The sequence below is a fragment of the Rhopilema esculentum genome, chromosome 21, assembly GCF_057945365.1.
Source record: "Rhopilema esculentum isolate cy_ngs chromosome 21, ASM5794536v1, whole genome shotgun sequence".
Taxonomy (NCBI): domain Eukaryota; kingdom Metazoa; phylum Cnidaria; class Scyphozoa; order Rhizostomeae; family Rhizostomatidae; genus Rhopilema; species Rhopilema esculentum.
In genome coordinates, this window is record NC_142835.1 from 10660231 (window position 1) to 10687664 (window position 27434).

The 27434-nt window shown below is 37.3% G+C and overlaps 3 protein-coding genes across 3 annotated transcripts in view; 1 reads left to right on the forward strand and 2 right to left on the reverse strand.

The window, feature by feature from the left end:
- Positions 1-17905, reverse strand: part of LOC135684185 (argininosuccinate lyase) — a 61045-nt gene extending 43140 nt beyond the window's left edge. Inside the window, exons 1-5 of the mRNA XM_065199626.2 lie at positions 17765-17905; positions 10451-10489; positions 9785-9892; positions 8376-8462; positions 6218-6301 (exon numbers count right to left, since the gene is read on the reverse strand). Of these exons, the coding sequence (XP_065055698.1) occupies positions 6218-6301; positions 8376-8462; positions 9785-9892; positions 10451-10480 (309 nt within the window). The 5' untranslated portion in view covers positions 10481-10489; positions 17765-17905. The remainder of the gene's footprint in view (positions 1-6217; positions 6302-8375; positions 8463-9784; positions 9893-10450; positions 10490-17764) is intronic.
- Positions 17835-23490, forward strand: LOC135684188 (tRNA-specific adenosine-34 deaminase catalytic subunit ADAT2). Its single transcript, XM_065199631.2, has 2 exons — positions 17835-18018; positions 19709-23490. Exons 1-2 carry the CDS (start codon positions 17968-17970, stop codon positions 20237-20239), a joined length of 582 nt encoding a protein of 193 aa, XP_065055703.2. The 5' UTR covers positions 17835-17967; the 3' UTR covers positions 20240-23490.
- LOC135684186 (protein LTV1 homolog) lies at positions 21928-23547 on the reverse strand. The gene has a single exon (XM_065199629.2). It carries the CDS (start codon positions 23294-23296, stop codon positions 21983-21985), a length of 1314 nt encoding a protein of 437 aa, XP_065055701.2. The 5' UTR covers positions 23297-23547; the 3' UTR covers positions 21928-21982.
- Positions 23548-27434: the final 3887 nt, after the last annotated feature.

Consider the following 27434-nt stretch of genomic DNA (forward strand, 5'->3'; position numbering starts at 1 on the left):
GAGAAATTCAGGAACAGAACTAAAAAGATCACCCATGCTTATGATCTGCAAGGGACACTTTCATCAAATAGACTCTAATTTAAACAATTAGATATTTTTTATTTTGAAAGTTGAAAAGGGCAAAAAACGCCAATTATATTAATTATGGAGGATTGATGATAGTCCATACCATAATTCTCTACGGTTTTGGCAAAAAGTAGGGGTGTAATAGCTCCCTGTCAAAAAGTAGGGGTGCGATAGCCCCCTGTCAAAAAGTAGTGCTATAGCCAATTTAAAAATAAATATGGCAAAACTTTTCAAATAGGTCAGCTTGCCCAGGCGTAATTTTCACGAACCAACTTGTCTGACATGGAAGTAGAGGGAGTTTAATATTTTTGGAGTGAAGCTCAAACTTCCAAAATGTTTCGACAAAAAAACAAAAATTCCGAAATTTTCCGAATATAATTCTTTTGAGACGCTGTAGAAGCGTTGGGACTCACCTAAGTACACTTTACCTTTACAAACTGTTAAATATATTTAAATTTCCTACTACCCAGCTTCCGAAGGTAGGTTAGCGAACAGCTTCCTGGCTTTTCGCTAAAATGCGGAGAAAGAAGTAATAAAAAGAGGTATTGCCGTGCTAGCAATTATTTGCCGACAGCAAGTTGAAATATGGTTTCAAAAAGCGATTGATCGAACATTTTGAAACAATACGAACTGCCCGCAGAGACAAAATCACATGTAAAATCGTAGAGATCAGTTCATGGGAAAATATACTGCTTCATGCAGAATACAAATATCTGAAATTAGCTAAAAATACTAATCCTACTTAATCGCTGGAAGCACAGCAAAGGTTATGAAAGAACACAACCATCGACACAACCTTCACTTCAGTGCAGTAAAGAAGCCCAATTTTTTTGTTCCCGCTCGTACAACGGCTGTTGCATGCCAAGGTAAATAGCGCTGATTAATTATTCAATAATTGTATGCAATTTTTAGGACTCTGGAATGATATCTTTTTATCTTAGTTTTCAATTGTTTTTCGTGAAACATCGAAATCACCAGACAGCAAAGCTAAATTCGGAGACATCGAAGGTCAAGTTCAAAGTTTCTTTCGGTTTATAGAGACATTTTTCTATATTTTCTACAACTCTAGAAACAGTATTTTAATCCTTGCCAGAAGCATGTCGGAGCTAGCATTTTCGGAAATAGTCTTCTTTTATGAAGGGACTTGGTTACATTAGATTAACAATATCTATGAAACCAATATTTCTACAGCTGCAAATATCCTTTCATTCTCCATTTACTGCACTAGCTTTGCATTGCAATTGTTGCTATACTCCTTTCAACAAAAACCAGAAATAATAAATAAGCTGATGGCTTTTGGCTGTTTTCATGGAAAAGGTTAAAATGCCTGCCAAGAGTCTTGGTACACTAATTCAGCTTAAGGCAGAGCCGCCGCTAGGCGGAACGGGCATCGGGGCAAAAGCCTAGGTGAGGCCTCCCCCCTCTTGAGCAATGTTGGTTTAATAAAAAACGATGTAAGGGATTAGGCCTCCTCCCTTTCGAGCAATGTTGGTTTAATAGAAAACGTTGTAAGGGATTAGGCCTCCTCCCTCTTGAGCAATGTTGGTTTAATAGAAAACGATGTAAGGGATTAGGCCTCCCCTCTCTTGAACAATGTTGGTTTAATAGAAAACGTTGTAAGGGATTAGGCCTCCCCTCTCTTGAACAATGTTGGTTTAATAGAAAACGTTGTAAGGGATTAGGCCTCCTCCCTCTTGAGCAATGTTGGTTTAATAGAAAACGATGTAAGGGATTAAACCTCCCCTCTCTTGAACAATGTTGGTTTAATAGAAAACGATGTAAGGGATTAGGCCTCCCTCCCTTGAACAATGTTGGTTTAATAGAAAACGAAGTTTTTCCTGCTCCTTCTATGATATTTTTCTAAACTACCAGCATTTTGTTGTGCGGAAGAAAGGTGGACGGAAATAAAAGTATTCGGGAAACGAATTGAAAAATATAAAAACATAACGCACATTGCTTGATGTTCCAAGTACTTCTGGCAATGGTTGTACATTGATTATGCTTCTGAAATTGCCTCGGTTTTTCAAGGAGTGAAAAAACATGAAATTTTATTTTAAATAATATTTCCTATAATTTTACTATAATAATAATTATTAAAATAATGATAATAATTAATTTTCCTATAATAATCTTGCTGTAAATAATATATTCATTTGATTCCTATTCCATACACTTCGACGAGAACGACTTTATTTTGTTGATATCAGCCACAGAGTTTCAAATTTTCTGTTAGTGGTGTATCTCGTGATATTTTGAATAAAAAAATGTGCCGAGGATTAGGAAGGTTGACAAACACCGGTGTAAAATATCAGGTTCTTTTTAGGAGAGCAAGCCTTCTTTCAGGAGGGTTTTCTATTAAAGAATTTTATCAGTTCTGCATATCTACACTAGCATACATATTCCTTATAGCTCCTTCGAAATATGCAGGGCATGAGCTCCAAAGTCTCCGCATTGCCCATAACCTTGTTAATGGCGAGATTATTAAAGCCTCTTTGCTAACTCTACCGTTCACCGTATTGTTCAAGTAAGACAAATCTTTAGTTTTGCGGAATATTTATTAGCAAATTTGAAGAAAAACCTAACCAAAAGGAAAACCTTCTAATTTGAAAAAACACTTTCACCTATAGTGAGAAGAGTCGCCAGCTCTCTGTAATTCCAGGTGTAGAAAAGAAATCACGAAGTGTGGTCACATCGAGAGGAAGGACCAGGACACTGCTCGATAATCATAAGCTTCTCGGTGTCTTAAAAACTACCTTCGAATACTAGATATAAACAGATACAAATAACGATACAGAAAGGGGTTTTGTAAAATGGCCTGTAATCTCTTCTAGATGGGTGTTAAGATCGCTACTTTGCCATTCCGCCCAGAATGCAGCAAGCCAAACAAATAACGATACAGAAAGGGGTTTTGTAAAATGGCCTGTAATCTCTTCTACGTACATTTGCTTCCAGTTTCGGCTGACTAAAAAACATCACATACAAGGCCCAGATAATATGCACAAAAATAGATGAAATAAGGGAAAAAACTTTGTTACCGGAAACTGTTGATTAGGTAACGATCAAAAGGTAAATGAATTTAAAAAGATACCTAGGAAGAAAACTCTTTTCTGAATTCTGAACATGTATACCAAACGTAACTTTCACTGAGATAACCCTTAGTTTTTTTAATCAAATACCCACAACCGTTCGGTCGTGTACCAACAATCGTACAAGACGTAGTTTTGTATGTCAGAATTGCAGGATGGCTAGCAAAATGTGGCAGATAAAAGAACTTTGATACACCAAGCATCTCCAATTTTTCAATTGATATTGATATATATTCCATCAATCGATATGTTTTTATTAGAAAACCATTGCTGTGCATTTTATGCGTATACTCTGATAGCAATTCTTTGACTGATGTAATTTTTTTCCTAACCGTAAAGGAGCAGAAATATTTTCTTTATTTTACATATCTGAGAAGTTGGGTGTTGCGATCGCTACTTTGCCACTCCGCCTAGAATACAGCAAACCAATAACACACGTTAAACGCAAACGGAATCTTTTATCAATTATAGGCCTAAAATTTGCTTAAACTGTAACAACAAAATCATGCGCTCCAATAGAAATCAGCAAACATGACCTAAGCATCTTTTTTTCCCATTAACCACACTCTGATTGATTGAGAAAATTCTCATGCTCAACGCCTGGAAATTACCACGATACTTATTTAATAACAAAACGTAATTTTCTGTTCTCCAATCCATAGAGATACGTTCACTAACTTTTTCACTTCATCAGCAAAATCCATCAAATGAATAAAACCGTTAATTCTTGACTACCGCTGGCATTTAAAGGGCAGGAATAAAGTGATAGCGCTTATTATGCGACACTGTTTAGGCTGACTTAAGCGATGAAAGGCTTAAAGGGCCTCTTCAGCCAAAAAAAAAAATTTTTTATTGACTAAAAAGTTAGCATTTGGTGCGTGTATTATGGCAAAGTCGTTGTTTTTTGCAAAATTCCAATTAGTTTAGAAGTTATAAGGCTTTAAAGTTGCACCTTTCCGAGAAAAAACGACAAAAGCCGAATCAGTTTTGTGACATTCTGACGTCACAATGTGCGGCTCTCGTTCGCCATGAATTTTGTATATCTTCCACCGAATCGTGAAGGAGTCATGGTCAAGCATTGATAACGGCATCTAAATCTAAAGCAGAGGTTTTTTAGGATCGAAAAATATTAAATGTTTACAATCATTTTAAGTTTGCGGGTCGGAATGTGTCCATGCTGTGTCACGACTTTGTTTTGATCACCTGTGTAGGCCCACAAAGCTACGGCTCTGAAAAATTTTTGTCGGTTAATTCAATTCAATTATTGAAATGCAAGAGCTTATATCTCACAAACTGTAAAATATATCGAAAAACAAATAACGAATTCGTGATCAGCAGGTTCAGCTTCTTTAGATTAGCCAATAAAATGCAAGTGCAAAATTTGGCTGCAGAGGCCCTTTAATCAGTACCTATATTTCGTAGAGTAGAAAAGGAGAGAGGTTTTACTCAACTATAAATGAGAAAACTGCAAACAAAACAAATTTATAAACGAAAGGCGCAAAGATCCTTTGAACTTCAGATAGAGAAGTAAGCAATAGAGTTCGCAACTAACACAAAAGTTCTTTGTTATCACAGTATTTATATTTACTGCTGAAGCTGAAGAATCCGGTTTGGATAATCCGATAAACCTCATGGCATACACCTCGAGGAGTTTTTAGATTGCATCAACGAATCACAGGTCGCCTTGGGTCAGGGAACGCTCTCCTAAAAATAAGACATCTAGCAAAACATGATACCTGTCCGGATTCTTCCTGTCCGCCCATTTTCTTCCCATCAACAAGTGCTGCACAAGTTCGGTATGCATCACAATAGATTCTAATTTACACTTGAGAAAAGGTTGTCAGTTTCTAAAACGCATTATCTTGTACCTGTAATTTCCTATATATCCACATTTTATTCCTTTTTTGTAACATTCATTATGTGTACGTATGGCGTTCTTATTTGTTTGTCTAGTTGCATGTAATGGCCATGGGGCTGTTATTGTCCTTTGCTCCCCGTGGTATCGTACCTGTAGTATCGTAGAGTAATTTGCAAGTATAGTAGAATGTAGTTTGTATTGTAGTATTTTTTCTGGATATACATTAGAAAATCGCATAAAAGAACCTAGGTTTTTTTCTGGCAGCCTGAATAGGCTCTTAATTAACAGGCTGCTATTCTAAATTCCAGTCTAAAAGGTTCTTAACAAGGTTCTTATATACGTACAGGTCTTGCACAAATCAACTATGTTTTCCACCGCAAGGATTCTAATATACACACTTATACCAGCTTTGTTTTCATGTTAAATTTCAACCAATCAAATGAATTTGTGTTGTTAGATTGTCCAATTAGAATGCAACATACCATAATCTGATTTACTCTAAAGTGGTTTAATTTGCCAATGTGAATAGCGTGTAAAAATACCATTCTAAAAACCTTTTTTCTTATATATATATGTATATAAGCACCTTTCCAAATTTCAGCATTTTGGGGGTTCTTAATTATAGGATTTAAAAAATTAAATTTCAGCCTAAAGGTTCTTATAAAAACAGGTTCTTTTATGCGGGTTTTTCTACTGTATAAAAAAGGTTACCAGACCAAACCAGACGAAAAACAGGCTGTCATTGTCAAACCTACAAGCAAACAAGATTTCAATGCGGAAGAAAGGAGAAGTATTGGTATTATAATAGAAATCAAATTTCATTAGCAAAAAACACAAAAATTTTAGTCAAAGGAAATTTTTGCACTTCAACTCTTGCTTTCTTATCATTGGATTATAGGAATTCCTGAAGCCTCGACCCGCAACAAACCCACCCACCCACCCCCCTATTGTTATAAAGAGAACCCTTTTAATTATTATCATGACTCATACAGTGAACCTTGCTTTGGTTGCCCTGTACAACTATTGTTTCTATGCTTTTATCATGTTGAAGAGTGTTGAAGAGAAGAGTAGAAACGAAGTGTATTCTATGTGAAATGGCCAGCGGAATGAACAGAAGATAACACCTGTGAAAAAATTATCAACATTCGAAACACAATTTTCGATCAAACTGTTCCACATGCTCACCTAAATATGGACATAAGCTCACCTTCAGACGTCTTTCGTTAGCAGTGTGGATATCTTCATCTCCTGGTTTGATTTCAAATCTTCCCTGCGCCCACTCCTCTTCCACCTAGAAAAGCAACGATATGTTCTATACTGCTGTATTTGGATATCCGAAAGAAAGCGAACTTTGAGTTTCATAATGAATACAAAGCAAAAATCAGGTTTTTGTGTCCAGTTTTGAGAAAAAATCAGGCACAGTAATTTTTTGTTGCAGACAGACATCTACTGAGGACAGACACTTTTGGTGACTGCTTCTTTCTAATGGTTACAAGTGAGAATCATTTGCTTACGAAATAGATCAGACATACTTCCTTCTAAGGATGCAGATTATTCTTCATTCCGAAATACTGGAGGCTACATCTGAAATACCAGCGTTATTTTTTAGCCATTACTTTGTTGTTTATTTCTTTTAATTCTAGACAAGCATGCAAAATTTAGGGAGGCTCCAGCAAAGTCGTACGGGGCAGGGAGTTGGGGGGCTGGAGGGGAGGAGGCTTCAGCCCCCCTAGATTCGGGCAGCTGATTTTTTCGGGCAAAAATCGGACAGGAGCCTTCTCTAAAGACAAAAAAGTATCAGAAAACTACATTTTGAACCTCTTTATAAATCTCTTAGATGAGTAAAGTGGCCGTAACCGTGAGCGCTTCCAGTAGTAATGGTTTAATGTTGAAGAAACCTGTTGTGCTTTTGGCAATGGCGTAAAGGAGGCATCTGAGGCCCTGACGAAAGATCTGCTAAGGGACCTCTACTTACAGTCTGCAAGAAGGTCCAATCGAAAGGTGTAGATCACGTCAAACACAATAGCAAAATGTAAAAAATAAGAATTTGTCCTCGTTAGCTAGGGGTAGCTCAGTTATAGCGCTTCAGTTGAAGAGATTTGAAGTTTTGGAAAGTTATTTGAGCTTGAGCAAAGTTTTAAAAATATGCACGTAAAAGCATCTTAGACCCCTTTTATTCGGGCGCCCTTAGTTAGCAAACTAAGGTGTCCTAAAGTGCCTTACGAAACTGGCATTAAGGAATGCAAGCGTGAATGCTAGCCTTTCAACAGAAATAATCAGAAAGGTTTGCTTCTTCTACCAAATAGATTCTGCAAACCAAATAGATCAAGAAGAAAAGTGTGTGGATTGCTTAAAATGATGCATGTTGACAATGTTTTGGACTTAGTTCCACATTTTGCTGAAGGGATGCAAATCCTGGCCCGCTCCTGGCCACTATTCCAGCAGGATTATGTTCAGTGAAACGGACATTCAGCTCACTTAGGCACATAAAAACATATCTTCGTAACCCAGCAAAGACTTGACAATGTCGCCCTCTTTAATATCGATATGTTTGGTCGCCGTCGAGGGAGAGATTCGTATTTTTTAATGAAAACTCGAAAGCTATTTTGTAACGTTTCATGTTTTTAAAAATGCTAATTAGTTAGCCTCATTTTAATGACGTCGCCAATCATTGATCGATTAATATTAGAAGCTTTTATGTGTAAGAGTATACTTAAGAGTATACTCCGTAAACATATGGACATTAGTATTTTTAAGGCAAAGAAATTTGAGCCCCCCTCCCCCTATCTGAACTCACCCCGTACGTTCAAGCACAATATGCTCCATCTTCAAAGAAGCACCAAAGATTTATTTCTAGCTCCATAATTATTACTTAGAGGAGGCATTCATTCATTTAAGGGCGCTGCCGAGAATTTCCTTTTTTTGAAAATAGGCCATCAACACAAAAAGTCTCATAGTTCGCCTCCATGCTCTCAGTGCATTTTGACAGCATTTAATTGAATTTGATTCGCTGCACCCATAACGCGCTGTCTAAACTACGCCTAATATTAAACTATCTTTGCGAACCCTTTCCTCTTAGGCAAAACTAAACTCTACACCTAAGATTCTAGGCAGCAGAATCGGAGTTCTGCATTAAACCTAGCTTCCTACCTCCCGCAAGAAAAACATCTATTCGCATTCTTGGTTGCAACAATCAATGTAAACGTTAGATCTATCTAGACCATCTTAAGACAATCGACAGGTACAAAAGTAGCATACGCCATCCGCAATCAACTATAGATCATGCTTTTTGATTGGTCGATTGTTGATCAGATGGCTTAAGCCATTTTAGTGCCCATCTTTTGTCTTATTTAAGACCCTGTTACCTTCTTGAGTCCATCGATGATCAATTGGCACTCCTCTTCGGTCACAACATCTACCCCTTTCAGGCCTTTCGCATAGGCTATGCTGCCCTGTAGAAACAAATACAATGCTAGTAAACAAATTTTTGGCGGTACAGAATTAAAAAAAGGCTTTGCAAAAAGCAAACCTTTTTTCGTCTGACACTCCTCAGAGTATAAACGTCAGAATAAGGGTCCGAAAAAACACTATGGAAAATATATACTCAGTTGTGGATCGAAATAGGCCAATCAGAAGATGCAAGCATTGTTCCTTATGTTGGAAGGAACATGTTGTTTTATCCCATCTCCAAATCTATGGGTTGTGAGTCCTACGTTGCCAGAATCACACTGACACGTAAGTTCATAAACAACAGAACTCTTTTGGGTGGTAGGAATGCAATCCTTTTGAATTGATGGAAGGGCTCTCCTAGTACTGTATACAACACGAGGATTGACAGCAAAGTAAAATTTTGTAATGGCCTGCCTAAAGACTCTTGCGCAACCAGCATGCTTCGCGGCAACTGTCTTGAGAAATTGATTTTGTTTGGTATTTTCATGCAGTACGATATTAGGCCGGTTTTGAAAATATAATCGCAAAGCATACCGGTTGTGAAAAATAACCGGTTGTGTAAGAGCCTTTAGTCTGGCTTTCAAATCGCAAGTGTTAGCGTAACAAGATATGTTACCAATCCATGGTAGTTTAAGTGCAACTATTAGGCTAGTAGTAAATAAAAAACAGTCGAACAGAATTATAGAAAACAAAACAATGAATTCCTACTGTTAAACCGGGAACCAAAGATACAAATGCCCATTTTTTGGTACTGATTAATTTGATTAATAAAGTAAAATCGTTGCAAAATCCCTGAATCAAACAGATATCGTATATGAATATCGTGCAGCAGCAATCAAACTAGAGAGGCCAAAAGCCAATTTTCATTTTCCGAAAATTTCCTAGATTTTCCATGATTAGTAACCGTACACAGAAAGGCTACACTTACTCCATGAGCCTCTGTTTCGCTACTGCCTAGCGTCCGCCAAGTGAGGCAGTAGCAAAACCGAAGGCAAAGGGAGGGTGGCAAATTCGTAGGAAAACAACTTTCTATTGGGCATTGTGCCCTATCGCAAATCTATTTAGTCAATCAAGCAAAGAACATTTGGGAACACTGAGAAACCATACACAACAGGGGTACAATAAATAAATGCAGCATTTGTTTCAGATAACATACAAAATACATTCAGGGATTAGGGATAACGGAGAACGGGAGCGCAAGGGGTTTTTCCCCAAAAATGAGCAGTTTTCCTTTATACTAATATTTTTTGCTCCAATTCTTCGCACTCCCAACCCCTGTTCTACAGTTCTTTTGGCGTCTCTGAATACAACACCAAGCACGTACCTGTATGTCTTGTTTCCACATCCTCTTATCATAAGAAAGGGAGGCATTGAAAGACTCCATAACAGGGTCTACAGCTCCAGTGAATCTCCCTCCCCATAGTTTACTGCCCTAGCGTAAGGAATAGGTAAGAAATTGTAGGAAAAGGAAGAAATGATGAAATATTATTTAGTAGCAGAAAGTCTAGCGTGAGAGCCACGCCACCAAAATCTGTCTGCTTATTACTTGTGTCTCTTTTCTCCGTTTGAAACTTTATTGTTATTTCCTAGGACACGCGAAATCATCAGAATTTACAGCAAACCGGGGAAAAACATCGTATTACCAGGACATTTTTTTCTAAATTTTGCCACTCCTACTCGTATTGATGAATTTATTGATGATCAGGTGCAATTTTCACAGAAACGATATCCCCCAATGAAAGTTTCTATTAAATAATCAAATTAAAATCCGTTTGATAGGGCTCAAATCTCAAAAACAAGTCATTAAGAATGCAAAAGTTTGAGAGGCTTCCATTTCCAAGTTATTGTTGTTCGTAAAATTAAACTTGTTGATAAGACACGCAACTAAGCAATAAAAGTACGATAGGTACTTTTTTAAGAAGCAAACGAAAAAGATGAAAAAAACAAGATGTTTATTTTCCATTCCTCACATCTGAACATGCAGGCCTACCTCTGCTTGGGAACTTGTGTCTTCTGTCATACTGCCAATCTGCATACGAATGAATAACATATCAAAGTTTTCATTCTTGATATCTAAAAAATCTCCTAGCATAAGTGATGACCAAATTTAAACCTTAAGTGATGATCAATAGCGTGCGTGACGAAGCATATGGTAAAAATGTTAATCATTTTGGTCTCAGACAATCTTTATTTATCAACAAAAAAACATGAGTTATTTTCAACAAAATGTTTCGTAGGAATACAAAACTTTAACTCTGAGCAGATTATTTTAATTATCTGACCAGCTGGAATAAAACAAGAAACTTCCCAGCTTGCACACTGATACTGAGATCTTTATCAGCTGCTATGAGATATAAATAACAAGAACACCATGATATATATAGTAATTGCCCATTTCGAGTTTTTCCGTTCAAAACAACTCGCTGTTTACGATTTGCCAATTAGTTATGTATCAGGGTTAAGAGGTTCCCATTTATACCATTGCACTTTGATTTGTATAACAGGCCCTCATGCCAAACCCTGTCAAACGCTTTGGAGAGATCAATGTCATCCTTGTCATTACATTTGACAAATTTGTTTGGTATGTTAGTAGACAGTATGGAAAAAATCGTTGTGGAGAAAACTTTGGTCATTTCATTTGAACCAAGACCCATAAGTGGAGAAACCCAATCAATCCCTTCAATTGTATCCCTAATTGACTGGATATCAGCTTTTGCGTAGTCCCACATAGTCTCTTGTGGTGGTGGGGCAGGGAGACAAATTCAATTTACCATAGACAAGCAGGTGTTTTGGAAATTCCCCAACCGTGCGAGTTATTTCGCGATAAAAACCAATTTGGTAAAAGCATTAAGTGACTTGCATGCGAATACAAACGTAACATTAGATATGCGATAGAACTGTGACCTGAATATGAGATTATTGTGGTACTGTCTTTAAACAACATAACAAGTTTGAATAATAGAACAAAGAACGTCGGTTAATGGTCCTCAAATATTTTCAACAGGTGTTGGCAATGATCGTCCAAAGAAGGATGAACCCCAGACTAAACAAAGAGAATAGATTGGTCAGTTATGATGAGATCAATGCAAGACATGTTCTCACCACGTATGTGTGTGGGCTCATTTAATAATTGGTACAAGTTATTTGTCTCTATGAACTCAGTTAGAGCAGTTCCTTCAGGATATTCATCATCCCTCTCCTACCACTGAGATGATCTACAGTTAAGCCCTGGCAAAACGACTAAACATTTCACTAAAAATTTCACTCAACTTTTGTTTAGTGAAGTTGAGCGAAGTTAAGCGAGGGTGGCAAAACGTGACTAAACTTTTCACTAAACTTCACTCAACTTTTTTGAACTGCGAGCTGTCTATGACGCTGTTGGGTTGTTTGGAATTTGTTTTTAATTTATTTTTTTGCATGCACAAGCAGTGGATAAAAATAAGAATTAGATGAAGCGATAGGAAAAGAAAAGACTTTCTAGCAAATTAACAACAAAGCTGACTGTTGAAGAAAACAGAGTAGCGTACAACGAGATATGCAGATGCTCATAAAGGCCTTTTGGGTCACGTGGAGACAGGAAAACCTACGAAAACAGACGAAAACCTTTGGATTTCCACAGCTAGTTCGCTTGCGCGATCACAACAAATGTTTAATTGGTGGCAAAATGACTAAACATTTGCTAAACAACACTAAAAACAACGCTAAACATTTTTGACCAGGATCAAACTTTGCTCAACAACACTCAACACGACTAAACAACACTAAACAGGGAGGCAAAACGACTAAACTTTTCACTAAAATTTCGATGATTAAACAAAAGTTGAGTGAAATGTTAAGTGAAATGTTTAGTCGTTTTGCCAGGGCTTCAAAATCTCCTGTTAAAGTCATCTGCAATTTTTCCATGGAAACATCGAATTGTTAATTACTTGGACTAGGGCTGCGGTAACTATGAATATCTGCCTGTTTTTATATCAGCAACTATTATTTCCTGTAATAATTCAAGATCCTTTCTACGTGTAATTGGCAGACCCTCTCGAAAGTACCTGCAGACACCCTCGATTTTGGAATCACTTTAATGATAATTGCCAAACACCTCCTTGCTGAAACCTTCTATAGAGATCCCCTCATCTCGCACTTTACTATCCAGCATGAATGCAGACACTGTAATAACATCGTATTTATAAAGAGAATTGTAGGCTTCAACTCAATGAGTGGAATTTTTATTCCATTTCTTGCGCATATGCTGTTTAAGTTTCAATGAAAGAATCGCACGCAGTTTTCAGTTTATGGACCACGATTCAATTCGATATCTCCAGAAAGGAGTAAAAGTAAGTCTTGAGGGATCATATAGAAAGTATCAATTACTGAACCTATAAACAAAGCGTACAGCAAGTGAGGAAAATTGTAGAAATTGTTTTTATGGAACAGTTGAATTTCAATAGCAACATAATTCTCGTGTCAAAGATATGCAATAACAGGTAGATGGCGAAGTACACAGTAGTAATTGCATAACTGGTTACTTTCACATAAATATGACATTCCCAAGGTACCCAGTCCTATGGAAAAAGAACGAGGAACAATACTTAGCAATGAATCGATCCTGAGCGACAGCGGGATAGCTACCACTGATAGCCAAATGAGCAGGTACAATAGGTACAAATAGGCAAAGGAACAAGAAACTGTTATAAGAATTTAGATACCACTGGGACCTCGACTGGGACAAATCTAAACCTAAGCTCAATCCCCGCACGCCATTCATTAATTCCTATGGCCATATGACGTCTCCATAATTTTTCCTGGCCCTATAGACCATGATCCTAGTTTCTCCAAATCGTAAATCTTACTAATACTTGATGCACTCTTTTTGCCTGTACCATTCTTGGGCGACCGATTTGATGTGCGCGGTCAATGACCACATTTGGAACGTCAACCACCAATTCGTTGAATACATTTTTTACTTTAGCTAAGCAGCTTTCGCTAGATTCACTTTGACCTTTTGGTACAGGTGGAATTCCATTAATTCGTAGACACAGTCTGCGACTATACTCTTGGGGGCTAAACTATGCCTACGCTATGCCTAGTTATTCAAAACTTCTCATTTGTCTTGCGCGACCTGCCATTAGGCCAGATCAACAGAAGGAGGCGAAGTAAAAAGGCTAGGACAAGGTTTTCTTTTCGAGTGTGATGATTGATCCTTGACTTCTCATAACATTAAAATTGCCTTCATAGACCCATCTTCTAGCTGATTGTCGTCAATAGTCTGTACATTAGTCTACAAAGCCCTCCGCTTCAACAAGCTCAAACTAACGTCTGCCCTCCATCGCAACCCAGGGTGCAAGTAGAAGGGAAAAAATTGCTAGAAATAGTAATTGTATGACAAGTTCTTGTTGTTTATACTCTGATTCACAGAACATGCTGTTGCGTTGACCCAAACTTTCATTGTATAATTTTGGTGAATTTCTTGGAAACGCATTCAGATCCTAAAAGCCGTACCATACACCATTGCTAGTTTGCACTGAAAGACCCAAGACGCATCTTATGCTGAAGCCATTATCCGTAGAAAACCCATTGCCGAATCCGTAGGCGGCAAGTAGAAACAGGGTCGAAACTGTGGGGCCACAAATCTATAATAGGCTCTCTTATAGGACAGACCTAGAGACCCCCACGCCTTTTCCCAATTTGCTTAAGGAACGAATGCTGTTGTATGTTAGTAATCATCAGCAAATTTTTCATTGGGGTCATGCTTTCTAATTTATTCCAGCTTCATCGTTTTTCCTTTCTTCACAGAAGGATCTTTATCAGATATATGCATTCACAGGTTCTTTGAAACAAACCTCACATTTGCCCTTATGATGATAACAAGCTTTGTGATTGGAATTAGTTTGTAAGGTATCTGTTAGGGCTGATTGGCATGTTGTTTGATTGGCATAATGTAGCTGTGAAGACATTTGTGCATATAAGTATCAGCAGTGTTAGTGCAGATACTTTTTCAATGTTAATTGAAATGTCTTTACTGTTCATCAGGGATTCCTGCACAAGATGTAGGCAGGAGGGGCAGTGTTGATGCTGTGGGCAAATAGTAGAATTTTTTTCACTACCATAATCCAGTACTTGTGGGGCAGTGGCGGCTCCAGCCTGGGATAAGTGGGAGGACAAAAGATATGTCAGGGACCACGCCCTTTTGGACCACGCACTTTTTCCTTGCGTTTCAAACATTTTCTTCTGGATGAAACACCTCTTGTCTCCCAAAAATAGTTGTTTCAATCAAATCCAACGATCTAAATAACATACATAACTATATTTTCTAAAGTTGTAACCAAATATCTAAAAATAATTAACAGTACTCAAAAGTTTCAAATGTTTCCCTTGCAGCAACAATTTCTAACAGCTGCCAAAATTAAGCAGCCTTTGCTAGCGAAAAGGCCATTAGCAGCAGCTCCCTAGGCAGCCTACTGCCATTAAGTCTTAGGAAGACTTGTTAGTTTTAATTGATACATTGGTGGATAGCCAATGGCAGTCCATTCCTAGTAGAATGACTAGTGTTTTAAGGCCATTTCTATGTTTGAATATTTGGCCATTAGCAGCAGCTCCCTAGCTGGCAAAAAGGCCATTAGCAGCAGCTCCCTAGACAGCCTACTGCCATTAAGTCTTAGGAAGTCTTGTTAGTTTTAATTGATACATTGGTGGATAGCCCAATGGCAGTCCATTCCTAGTAGAATGACTAGTGTTTTAAGGCCATTTCTATGTTTGAATATTTGGCCATTAGCAGCAGCTCCCTAGCTGGCAAAAAGGCCATTTGCAGCAGCTCCCTAGGCAGCCTACTGCCATTAAGTCTTAGGAAGTCTTGTTAGTTTTAATTGATACATTGGTGGATAGCCCAATGGCAGTCCATTCCTAGTAGAATGACTAGTGTTTTAAGGCCATTTCTATGTTTGAATATTTGGCCATTAGCAGCAGCTCCCTAGCTGGCGAAAAGGCCATTAGCAGCAGCTCCCTAGGCAGCTTACTGCCATTAAGTCTTAGGAAGTCTTGTTAGTTTTAATTGATACATTGGTGGATAGCCCAATGGCAGTCCATTCCTAGTAGAATGACTTTGAACATATCTTACAGAACAGCACCTGTAAATTTTTTCTTTGCAATAAATTTTCAACATAGCTAATATTAACTGTATATGCCTGTTATTAGCAGTTGAAAACAGAAGATGACCAAGCCACCAGTTTTGCTCAGTCATGACACCATTACTGTCATAGCACAATGAGTCGTGGCAAAGTAAACATATTTTTTGGCGTTCACCAACTGGTAGCATCAAATTGTCAAGCAGAAATCAAAATGCACTTATATGATATATGCATACAAATAAAAATATAAATTGTCACTTTTGAGCGAAACTCGTTTCCATAGGATAGCAAGTTACCAGGTTTTGTAAATATGCTATCTGGGATTTAAGCATTTTTTCCCTACCCAAAAGCTCATTCATTAAAGTTTCATGAAACTTCTCACATACAATCAGGATAAATTTCTTCTTATTTGGATAAGCCAACAAATTGTTCTCATCAGGATGCAAAATACAAATGCCTATATCCATAGCAGTCAGTGGCGAAGCCAAAGGTCCTGCTGGTCCTGCTGAGCAGGACCAAGAATTTCCAAGGATAAGGTTTACTGTAAACAATAAACAATTTCTTCTTTGCAAAAAGGAAGTTTCAAATTCTATTTGATAAACAGTCCCCAGTTCCGCCAGCTGATACAGGCATCCCGTGCTAATCTCAAGGTCCTGTTCTTTTCTACGGCAACTCTGTATTTTGGTCCTGCTCATAACTATGATACCCTATGTTTGGTCCTGCTTCACAATGGGCTTTTGTAAATTTAGTCCTGCTTCACAATAGTCTAGAACAAAGAGCAGTCCTGCTCAATCTCAGGAGCAGGACCTCGCCGAAATGATCATCATAACATTTCGTAAGCAGTAGTGATTTGATTGGTTGAGGGTTCACTTTCATAGGTCAAAAGGTATTGTTTTGAAAACCTTTGGTCCTGCTATTTCTGAGAGCAGGACTGCAAGAATTGCCCTGTGCATTCTCGCTCTGCTATGAGGCACTAGCAAGGAGGCCAGTTCAAGTATTATGGCGAGGCGATGTGAATGTGGATTTCCTGCTTGCTTTGGCAATACCAATGATATTATTATTGACAGCAAAACTTGCCTCAGTTGAGCTGCATAAATTTTATTTGTAACAAGACAAAGTCCAAAGTTCGCGAGAAAGAAATGGTAAACACGGCCTTCATGATCGATTGAGGCACGGTATATCATGGTGGCCTAAACGAATAAGATTTTCTTAGACTTAGACAAGGACGATAAAAGCATAATTGAATTTACTGTTGTGTGATTGAAATTTTGGAGTTGGAGAATAAACCAATTTCAATGGAATTTGCATTTGTAAGAGATTAACGGGCGACTGATTGCTATGTTGAATATCGATGAACTGAATGCTGAACTGCTAGTATGAAAGTGTATTTTTCTACCTGAATTGTTTACTCGTCTAATGGTTTGGCTAATGAAGTTGTTTTCATTGATAACGCGACACATTATTCAATTGTACCTTTCTTTGTCATTTGTGAACTTGCCCCTACAGACTTTAAACTCTGTTGTTTATTAAAATTATTTTAATAGAGTATCTAGATTGGTCAGGTATTTTAATAGAGTGTCTAGATTGATCTAGATTGGACCAAAATCTTGAATAGTCTAATTAGACTATTTCAACTACCACAAATATATGATATGCAACTTCAAATGCCACCCTTACCCCCTTTTATTGTCAAATTTAGTTATCACCAATTTGAACTTTTACTTCAGCTGTAGAGGCTTACTACAATTTAACATAGATTTGTTTGAAAAGTAAGCACCCTAAAGCACGTCTTTAAGTATGGGTTTATTTTGCAAAAGATAGACATGGATTTAGAATTTGCTTTTTACTGCAAAAAAGTTCATCTACAAAAAAGAATTTTTGTTTATAGGCGTTTCCTATTGAATAAGGGCGTGGCCTTGTACATACAGCAGGACCAACAATTTTTGGCTAGCTTCGCCACTGATAGCAGTACGTATGAAAAATGAATAGTTTCGGATGCAAAAACAATGGCCTAATAATAAGTACAGCGTTAATCTAAGGAGCCAGTTGCAACGGTGCCGCGGTAGATTAGATGGAACGCCAGGTAAACATATTAATTTATAACCACTCACTGTAATCTGCTAACCGGTGTTCACCGATTCAACTGAGGCCTAACCAACTATGAAAACGTTAAATTAAAAGCTTACTTGAACTTCTTCCAATCTGTTCACAATTCCCACGCTTTATCTTCAAATAAGGAAAGAAAGGACCGCGGTCAACTTTGCCCATGTGAAAAATGATGAAATAATCTCGATTTCAAAACAAGTTTCGCATGGTTCCATTTTTCCGGGAAGCGTGATGATTATACTTGTTTCCCTGTGATCAAATATTGTTGCCATGTGGGATAGCGATGGAATCATCCGATTGTGACGAGACCTGGATGAAGAAATGTCTTCAAATTGTAAGTTTATCTACCTGTTTTTCAAAAAGAAAAGTAATGCTGCGCGAATTCAATTTTTACTAAACCAAAATTTAATCTAGTTGACAAAAGTGTGTACATTCAACATTTTTTAAAAGTAGCTAGGCTCGGGGAAGCACTCCATTACTTATTAATTTTTTGTTGATTTCCGTTTTCAGTGCCAAAAATATCTTATAAGTTTTTTTGAGTACCGAATACAAAAGCTACTTTTAAGAGACAGAAAACGTAATTCTAATACGAGATAACATTGAAAATAAAACTCCACAATGCATTAGGAGGTTAGGAGCTCTGCTTTCTGTTTATCAATGCAAATAAACTAATTATCTTTGTTTTAAATGCCCACCCATTTTTAGAGGGGTATTATTGGAATACAATTGAGGTAGGGTGTGTGTTATCAGTCATTGGTTTCTTAACTTTTAGTGAGCTTAGGGCTCGGTTTCATATACACGTTTTTTATCTTTTATAAAAACTTGTTTTTAAGAAACTAGTACTAGGTTGGCCAAAAATTTTAGAAACGTAAGTACTTGGGCCAAGAAAAATTAAGAAACTGCACAATTTCCATTTATAAAAAATAAATCAAAAAATTTGTATTTTTCTGACTTTCCTTTGGAAAAGATCCTTTGGATTTCGATCTGCAAGGGTTTTTCCATAACAATCTATGTTATTACATTCTTCCAAAAATGCTCAACTTCAAAACAATAAGGCAATTGAAGGTCTCCAAAATAAGAAACCTACTAAGAAACTTTTAGTACTGAATTGCCAAAATTTAGATGTCAATTTAAAAACTTTAAGCACCTAGTGCTGATGCAACGTTTCCTATAAACGAAACAGAAGTCTCAAATTGTGGTACAGATATCTGAATGGATTTCATGACTTCAAAGAGAAGTATTACCCTGACAGGCGTATCTGACACAGTAATTTAGTGGATGTCAATCATTTTCTTTTAATTTTGTTGGAAATATTCTAATTCAGCTTTCTAATTACTTGGCATTTAGCTTGAATCATTTTCATCCAACATAACAAATTTGGTTTGCATTCTTTTCCAATAATTTGATTTTTTTCAGATTGCTTCCCATGATTCAGCACAGTTTTCCATTTTAGTAATTGTGCTAATTATAGAGTTGAGATACAGATATTTTTGTTTTCAACTACAGACGACCCACTCACCCAACCCGTTTTTGTCTAAGATGCCTTCTAACCTGACTTTCTAGCCTTTCATACTCTTTGATGTTCAGTATTGGATAATATGTAGAGAAGTCTAAGCTACTAGTTTCAGGAGTAGAGCAGTTGCCTTCTAAAGCCTGCTATAAGAATAAGTGATCAGCATAACTTGTATCTGATCCACCAAATTGATTATGAATACAAAGTATGGTTCAAGGTATGAAGACAAATTTAGAAGTCATGGGGTCCCCTGAAAAAGATTTTGACTTGCTAGACAAAGCTATACATGTCCCAAAACATTCTTCTTAATACGTTTTGGACCAGTGATAGCATAATGCAGGAGTGCAGATGGCTTGCTCAATAATTTTTGGGACTGAAGTAAGATTTACATGATTTCTTAAGAATGTTCTTAGATTTTAAAAGCACTTTAGCCAGGTCCATTGACTAATTATAACTAAATTACTGTTTTTAGCTGTCTAAAAGTTTTTTTGATAATACTTGTTCTTTCCAGGCCAGCACAACTTTGGCAAAAGGTGAAGTTCCAGTTGGTTGCTTATTTGTACATAACAACTTAGAGATTGCAAGTGGATTCAATGAAGTCAATAGAGATAAGAATGCTACTCGCCATGCAGAAATTATTGCTATTGAAAATGTAAGGCAACACTGTAAGAAAAATGGACTTGATGAATGCCTCATTTTCAAAGAATCAACTCTATATGTCACAACTGAACCATGTGTAATGTGTGCTGCAGCTTTGAGGCTTGTTGGAGTTAGGAATGTGGTATTTGGTTGTCCTAACCCTAGATTTGGTGGTTGTGGATCTGTCTTAGATATTCACAGTAGAGATTTTGAAAAGAGACACCAAGAAGCTTCAAATACACATAACTCGTGTTCACCAAGTGTCGGAGCTAAACTCAATTGTAAAGGTGGCATTTTAGGTGAAGAATCAGTGCTTCTTCTGAAGCAGTTTTACCAAGGAGAGAACCCTAATGCTCCGAATCCAAAAGACAAGTCAAAAAGAAGGAAAGCAGATGCAGAATGACATGCTGTACAACTATAGTTTTGCCATGGAGTTATATTATTGATCCTTCATCTACTTTCATTGCTGTTATTTATTAATCCATGTGATAAATTATTCCAAAGGAGAGTTGCTTTTTAATGAAATAGTTTAGAAATGACACCCAAAACCAGTTCAAAGAAGGTTGTCTTAAGACAATGAGGTCAGCACCATGTCCCAAACCACACATTTCCAGAACTTTTTAAGAATTGATCTCCAGCCCCTCCATAGTAGCCTGAAATCAAACACACACTTAAATCACTCTAATCTGCTTTTTAGGCAATTCAATGCAGATGAAAATTTTTATCGTCATCAACCACAAATACATTATATTATCAGTTTTAAAAAAATTCAGCTGATAGCTGCCTGCCACAGGTAGAAATCCTGAGAACAGGTAGAATGGATATCGACGTAAATTGCCTAGTATACCAAATGCATGAAATACTTTCATACCAAATGTACTTTGGGCTCTCCACTGATTTAAAAGAATATGACCAGAGGGCCACTGAAATAAACCGTGATAGATTCTTTAAGAAAAATTTTGAAGATAGAATCTTACAAACTATGATGCGACTCCATAGTGTCTCAATTCACATCAACGCTTAATGGGGGAAGGGGGTGGGTTTACCTATAATTTTGCATAAGTTAACAGGAAATGTTGGAGAGGGGTCCAGGTATACTCAAAATCTGACATCATCACCAGTAAGATTTTAAAAATTATATTTATATTTACAATCAGCTCATATACCAAAAAACAAAAAGCATCAGAATCGTGGACATTTACCATTAGAATGAATCTCTAATGTGCCAGTGTATACTTATCGATAAAAGTATTAAGTGTAGTTTTTTATCATGCCAGATCCAATTTACGTTTGTTGTTTACAAACTAGTTATTGGCAGGCTCCTACCTGTCTGTTTGATCATAAGGCTTTCAAAAAACTTTCTGTCATAATTTCATTTCATAATATCATGCAATGTTTCTAAAATGGCTTGCTTTTTGATAAAAGATTAGGGTACTGGTTACAATCATAAGTAAAACCAAAGTAGGTATACAGTGAAAAGACAAGGCCACTGAAGTTTAAACTGAACACGAGTTAAAAGGAACACATAACATTATACCTAGTTTAGTGCATGTTTACAGCTGTTGTCAGTCAGGAACTTGTGGCAGAAATAAAAGAATTTCTGTCCGTACTACTAGTTTTTTTCTAAATGGCTTTGAAAAAAGCAAACATTTAGTAAACTAAAGCTTTCATCTGACACTCTTCAGAGTTTAAAACGTCAGAACATAGATCGAAAACTCTACGCTAAGAAATATATATACCCAGTTGTGGATCGAAATAGGCCAATCAGAAACACGAGCACATGACTGTATAGTTTTTTTCTGTCTCAGCTTTGCAGCGAACTTGCTTTTGTAAAACCCTCTCCTTAAGTGGTTTCAAAATATAATTCTTGAAAAAATTTTGTGCAATGCTTGACTAATTCTCTTCCAAAAAGGTAAAGACTCAATGTTATCTAATACCTATTTATTCTGCAATTTACTACCAAAGAGCTTACTCAATATCTTTGCCTACATCTAAGACAAAAGATACTGAGCAGTCTCTTACATTTTTTCATGATTTTCATAATCAGTACTTTTGTACCCATAGTGCAAGATAAAATTTGAAAAATTGAAATAACAAAAGCCACATACATTTATATTTTCTAAGACTTCTTTTGTATAAAAAAATATCAAATTGGCACAGTAGATGTTAATGGCTGACTTGCAACAATTCTTTCCTGTATTTTTTGTTCAAGCTTAAATGCATCCTTGTTTGCTTTTTTCTCAATTCTTCTGTTTCTTCTTTCTTCCTTAACTGCCTGTTTCCTTGTTTTCTTTTCTTCTTTACTTTCTTCCTTCTTACGGGCATAGTTCATACTGCAGATTGTTTCTGAATGTATCTCTTCATCTTTATTTCCCTGGTATTGCTTCTTCAACACATCTGATGGTATTCCTAGCTTCTTTGTTAATTTTATTGGCTTTGGTTCTGTAATAAGTTTTGGGTGGTTATATAAGTTTGAGTATGTACTTATGATTGATTCACAATCCCATTTTTCTCTCTCTGGCTCTTTAAATTTTTCAAATTCTTCTTCACTCTCTTTACCATTATTTTCAGGATCAACAAATGTATGGATCGGATCTGAATCTTCAAGGGACTGCTTACTTTGTCCTTTGTTAAAATCAGAGATAGCTTGATCAACTAATAATTTTTCTTCATTCATTATTTCATTTGCATCATCATTATTATCATCTTCAAGGCCCCCAATGTCATCATCATCATATTCTTCCACAATTTTCTCAAACTGGTCATCAAGTAATTGTAAACCTTGGGTCCTCCGAATGACAGAGGAAGTCATAGAATAGCTTGTGAATCTTGACTTTGTTTCTTCATTTTCAAAATCCTCCACAGAACCATCCCCAATTATGAAATCATCTGAGCCAAACTCTCTGTCTGAATATGAACCATCAGATTCACCGTCATAATACTTATTTGACGGATAATCTCCAGATGTTCCGTCTTCACAATTAGCATGTAACATGAAATCATCCTCCAAAACATTGTCTGGATCATCCATGTCCAAACCATCATCAAGTGCTGCAACTATATCTGGATCCCAATCTGGCTGTGGACCACGAGGAAGTACCCCCTTCTCAAGCATACCTTCAGGTTCTTCATATTCTGAAGCAAATGCATCTTTTGGAAACAAAATCCCACCAAACTCTTTTGAAACAGTGTCTGTTGATGTTGATGGACCAGTTTCATCTGCCATCAAAAGAACACCATCACCACGTGGCTTCAAATGTTGCATGTAATCATACTCATCATCAAAGAAAACCCCATGTTTTTTCAATTCTTCTTTTTGACCATCTGGCTTCTCAGCTGGATGAAGAACGAATTCTGAAGCATCAGGGTCAGCTTGTAGTGGATCTCTTTGATCTCTGTGAACCAAATGAAACCGAACAGAGCGCTTCTTGTCAATAAAAGGCTTCTTATTCTTCCCCATTGCTGGAAAATTGCGTGATGGACAACAAAGTCTTGTGACAAAATTTACTCCACGTGGAAAGCAGAATTCGCAACAACCTGTTTCTTCGAGCTTTTTGTCCAAAGGATGTTTATTAGTACTTTAATTTCGATCTGATTTGCTACAGGCAGCGACTTGTCCCTTCCCTTTAGACCTTACGTCACTATTTACTGACTGCACGACCAAAACCTGTCCGCCATGACACTTTCACGAGGATGAAGAGAACCTCGTTTCGGATAATTGATCCCCTTGTAATACTTAACAGACCAAAGAAGCCAGAAATGATTTGAACCGCTCTCATCACAGCACACATTCAAAATTTTTGAAAATTTGACTGTCATTTTTTGAAAATCTTCGTGATTACACCCATCAAACTAAATGTATGTGAAACTATCGAATTACACCAGCTCTCATCCAAGTTTTATGTGTCTACTGGTAATTGCTGCAATTTTGCTTTTTCAATGCCAAATCTCTTCAATTCAGTTTTATCACTGCACAATTACGATTCATCACTGAACAAAATTGGTTATCACTGCACGTAAAATTAAACCCTGACGGTACGGGGGGTTTGGGGGCTGAAACCCCCACTTTATGCAGAAAATACAAAATGTTAAGAAAGGAACCACCAGCAAAGGCTTTTTTTATTCGGTTTTGGCCCCAACTTTCTTTAGACCCCCCACATTCCAAAGAAATTAAAAATATCAGAAAAACTGCATTTTGAACATATTTACAAATCTCTGTAATGAAAAAATCAAGTGGCTGTAATCGTTAGTGCTTTCGGAAGTAATGGAATAAGTACCCTGGGTACCAGACTCACTATGTAAAATAAATAATAGTGAGTCTCTATTTTATATATAGTGAGTCTGGTACCCAGGGTATGGAATAAGGTAAAAAACCTGTTGTGCGAAAACACAAAAAGTGACACGAATAGTAATAGCGTAGTTTCTCAAAGCAAAGGGCAGTGGCGGACTGGCAGGGATGCTAGGTTGCGATCGCAACCCGGGCCCTCCCAACTTCATAATAATCGGGCCCTCCGTAGATAAATTCGAGAAAATATCTCTTTTAATTTCAAAGATATCTATGTTCAAGAGAATACAAGTCACAGAAATGAAGATAAAATCCTTAGAAAGAAAACATTTCAATATTGCTTACCAGGGGCGTTGTGGCTAAGCGGGACATCGGGAAATTTCTCGGTGGGCTCCTTTCAAGTGATTTTGTAAAACCCAGGAAAATATTTAATATGAACAAAATCTTTGGTGAGAAAACGTCTCACTTACATGTATATTCAAGTTCACAGTTCAGAATTAGAGGAGGTCAACATTTACAAACAGGCAACTGTGAAAGTAATACGTGGAATATGAACAGGGCTTCCGAGAGGAGGACAAGGAGGGGCAAACTGTCCCGGGGCCTCAAGGTCTAGGGGCCCTCTTAAAGCAAGGAATTCCAATTTAAGAACTGAATTTTAACGAACGCAACAAAGTATGCCTAAAAAGTTGTAAAACGAAGTAAACGACTGTAAAAAACATTCTGAAACGTGTTTCAAGCTAGTTTAAAGGGCAAGGCCGAACAAATTTTCTGCTCGCATCGCTCGCAGTGCATATAGGCCTTCTGCTGCATTTTTGTTAGTATTAACTGTGCACTACAGCATTGGATTTGTTCCCCATTTTTTGCAGTCTTAAAGTAACTATGGTTAGAGAAAGGGGGCTACACCCCAACAAATATAGCAGAAGCACCTTTGAAAATGACAAAAACTGGTATCTTTTTAATATTTTTTTCATAGGTGCATGGTTTCCAGGTAAATATCATTTTTGGCGACTTGGGTTTGTGATTTAAGATATCATACACAAGCGTGGACCCCCTTATGATAATTTTCTCCCGGTCCTTTCCTAGGAGCCACAACGCCCTGTTGCTTACATGATTATACGTAGTACGGGCCCCTTTTCTGCATATAGCAACCCGAGAGATTTGCTGCCAGTCCGCCTCTGGCTAAGGGCTCGAGAAAGAGAATAGAAGAGTGCTCTACGCCGAGCATCGATGACAACAGCAGCGTACATTTGTTGAATCTGGCTGTACAAGCACTCTGCAGAAAGTGAGACGATGAGAAATGGACTTGGTGACGTTCAAGGTCTCTACAATTTCACTGAGGCAAGCCCCAACGACATGAAACTTCGGCTGACTCCAAGAAAAAAGTTGATGAACATGAACCGTCATATAAGTTAAAAGGGCAAAGCGAAGCGCGTTGGGGTTGGGCATGTCGATGGAAGTCAGTGAAGGCAGTCGACTGGACCTTGCAAAGACTGAGATCCAAAAACCCATCGAGAAAGCAAGCTCTATTTAATTGTTTCAACCATGTAATGGATAAAGTCGTGGACCATGATATTTTGTTTACTTTGGGAAATGACGTAACGGAGGCATCTGAGTCCCTCAGGAAAAATCTGCTACGGGACCTCTATTTACAGACTGCAAGAAGATCCTATTCAAAGGTGTAGACTGTAGAGCATGTCAATCACACAAGCAAATTGTAAATTTTGTTCGATAGATTGGGGGAGCTGTACAGCCACTTCTTAATATTCCTTATATATACCAGAACTTTGAAGGCCTACCATCATTATGGTGTCAAATAGCTGCTTTCCTTGTTTGGTGGTCGTTGATTTATTCTAGAGCCTCGTACCTGTCTCTGTCTGTGACTTCTATGATATGACAAAGGATACAAATTCTAATGCAAACGGAACAAAGATTGCTGAAAGAATTCATATCTATGGCTTTTCTTGCTAGAATTGTAAAACCGGTTTCACATAAAATTGTTTATAAAATTTATGATCTTCTATCTTAAATTTGCCGAATGAAATGGAAATTTTGCCAAGCATCCTAAAAATAACCACATGTCATCCTTGACCTTTTGGTAAATGACGGTAAATAAGGTAAATTTTCAAAGTTGCGTCATCAAATATTGAATTTTGTTGTGGGTGGAAAGCTGGACTAACAGGTGCGTATCAGGGTGATTCTAGCAACGGGGCACCTCTAAAAACATAGTAACTTCATTTCATTTCATTCATTTCATGTAGATTCTCAACTTTTAACAACGTTAGTCAAGTTTTAACAAAAGACAATAATCTAATAAGTTACATAATTGATACAATAGGGTAAGTCAAATATATAAGTTGAAGACAGGGCCTCCGATGAAGGGGGGGAGGCCGGGGGGTCTTGCCCCCCCCCCACTTTTTTGCAAAATAATAGAGTTTTTTCAAAATCTTTTGTAATGGGTGTTAAATTTTCCCTTGGCCCCCCCCCACTTTTCAACCTTTGTCGGAGCCCATAGAAGAGGATACGCGAAAAGAACTCTGGAAGATCTTTCGAGCCATGTGACTTCGTTTACAACAAGAAGATATCTTTTAAATATACATGATATTTTTTGTAACGTTTACCAAATAACAACTTAAGGTAATAGACACCATTTTGCTTATGCAACATAGATTTTTGAGCCTGTCGACTATAAAAGCCAAGGGTATTAATATTTGACGACTCGTACGACTCACAAGACATGCTCTAATTTGCCTTAGGCTTGATTCATATTAAAAGAAACCCTCAAACGGAAAGGATAGGGGGCTATGATTTGTGAATAATTTATAGCCAGATTTTTTCTACCCTAGGCTTCCTCAACTTTGGAGTGTAAGGCGCCGCTCTTGCTTATATTTTGTCTCCAGAATTAGGATTTGCTGTGAGACGTACACCCACGAAACCAACTATTTCTTTCGAAGTACATTGTTTATTAGGTCCAGGTTCAATGAAAAAAGGCTGCTTTGCTGTTGCTCATAGTAACTAAAAAAAATACAGTCTTCTAGATTAAAGTTGGATTGCACGCTGAGCTTGAATTCGATTATATCAATCTTTTAAATTTGGGAAGACGCCTTACTTAATTCCTAAGAGTCTTCAAGAATTTATCTTCAGATAAAAACATAGATCTTTTCGGCTGCCTACATCAAAACACATATTTAGGACAATGACAGCAAAATCAAAATCCATTTTCTATCCCATTGATTTATTTGGGTAGATGAACTTAGTAGACTTGAACATAAGCGACTGTCATTACGAAAATGCTTCAGAGCATAATCTTTGTTTG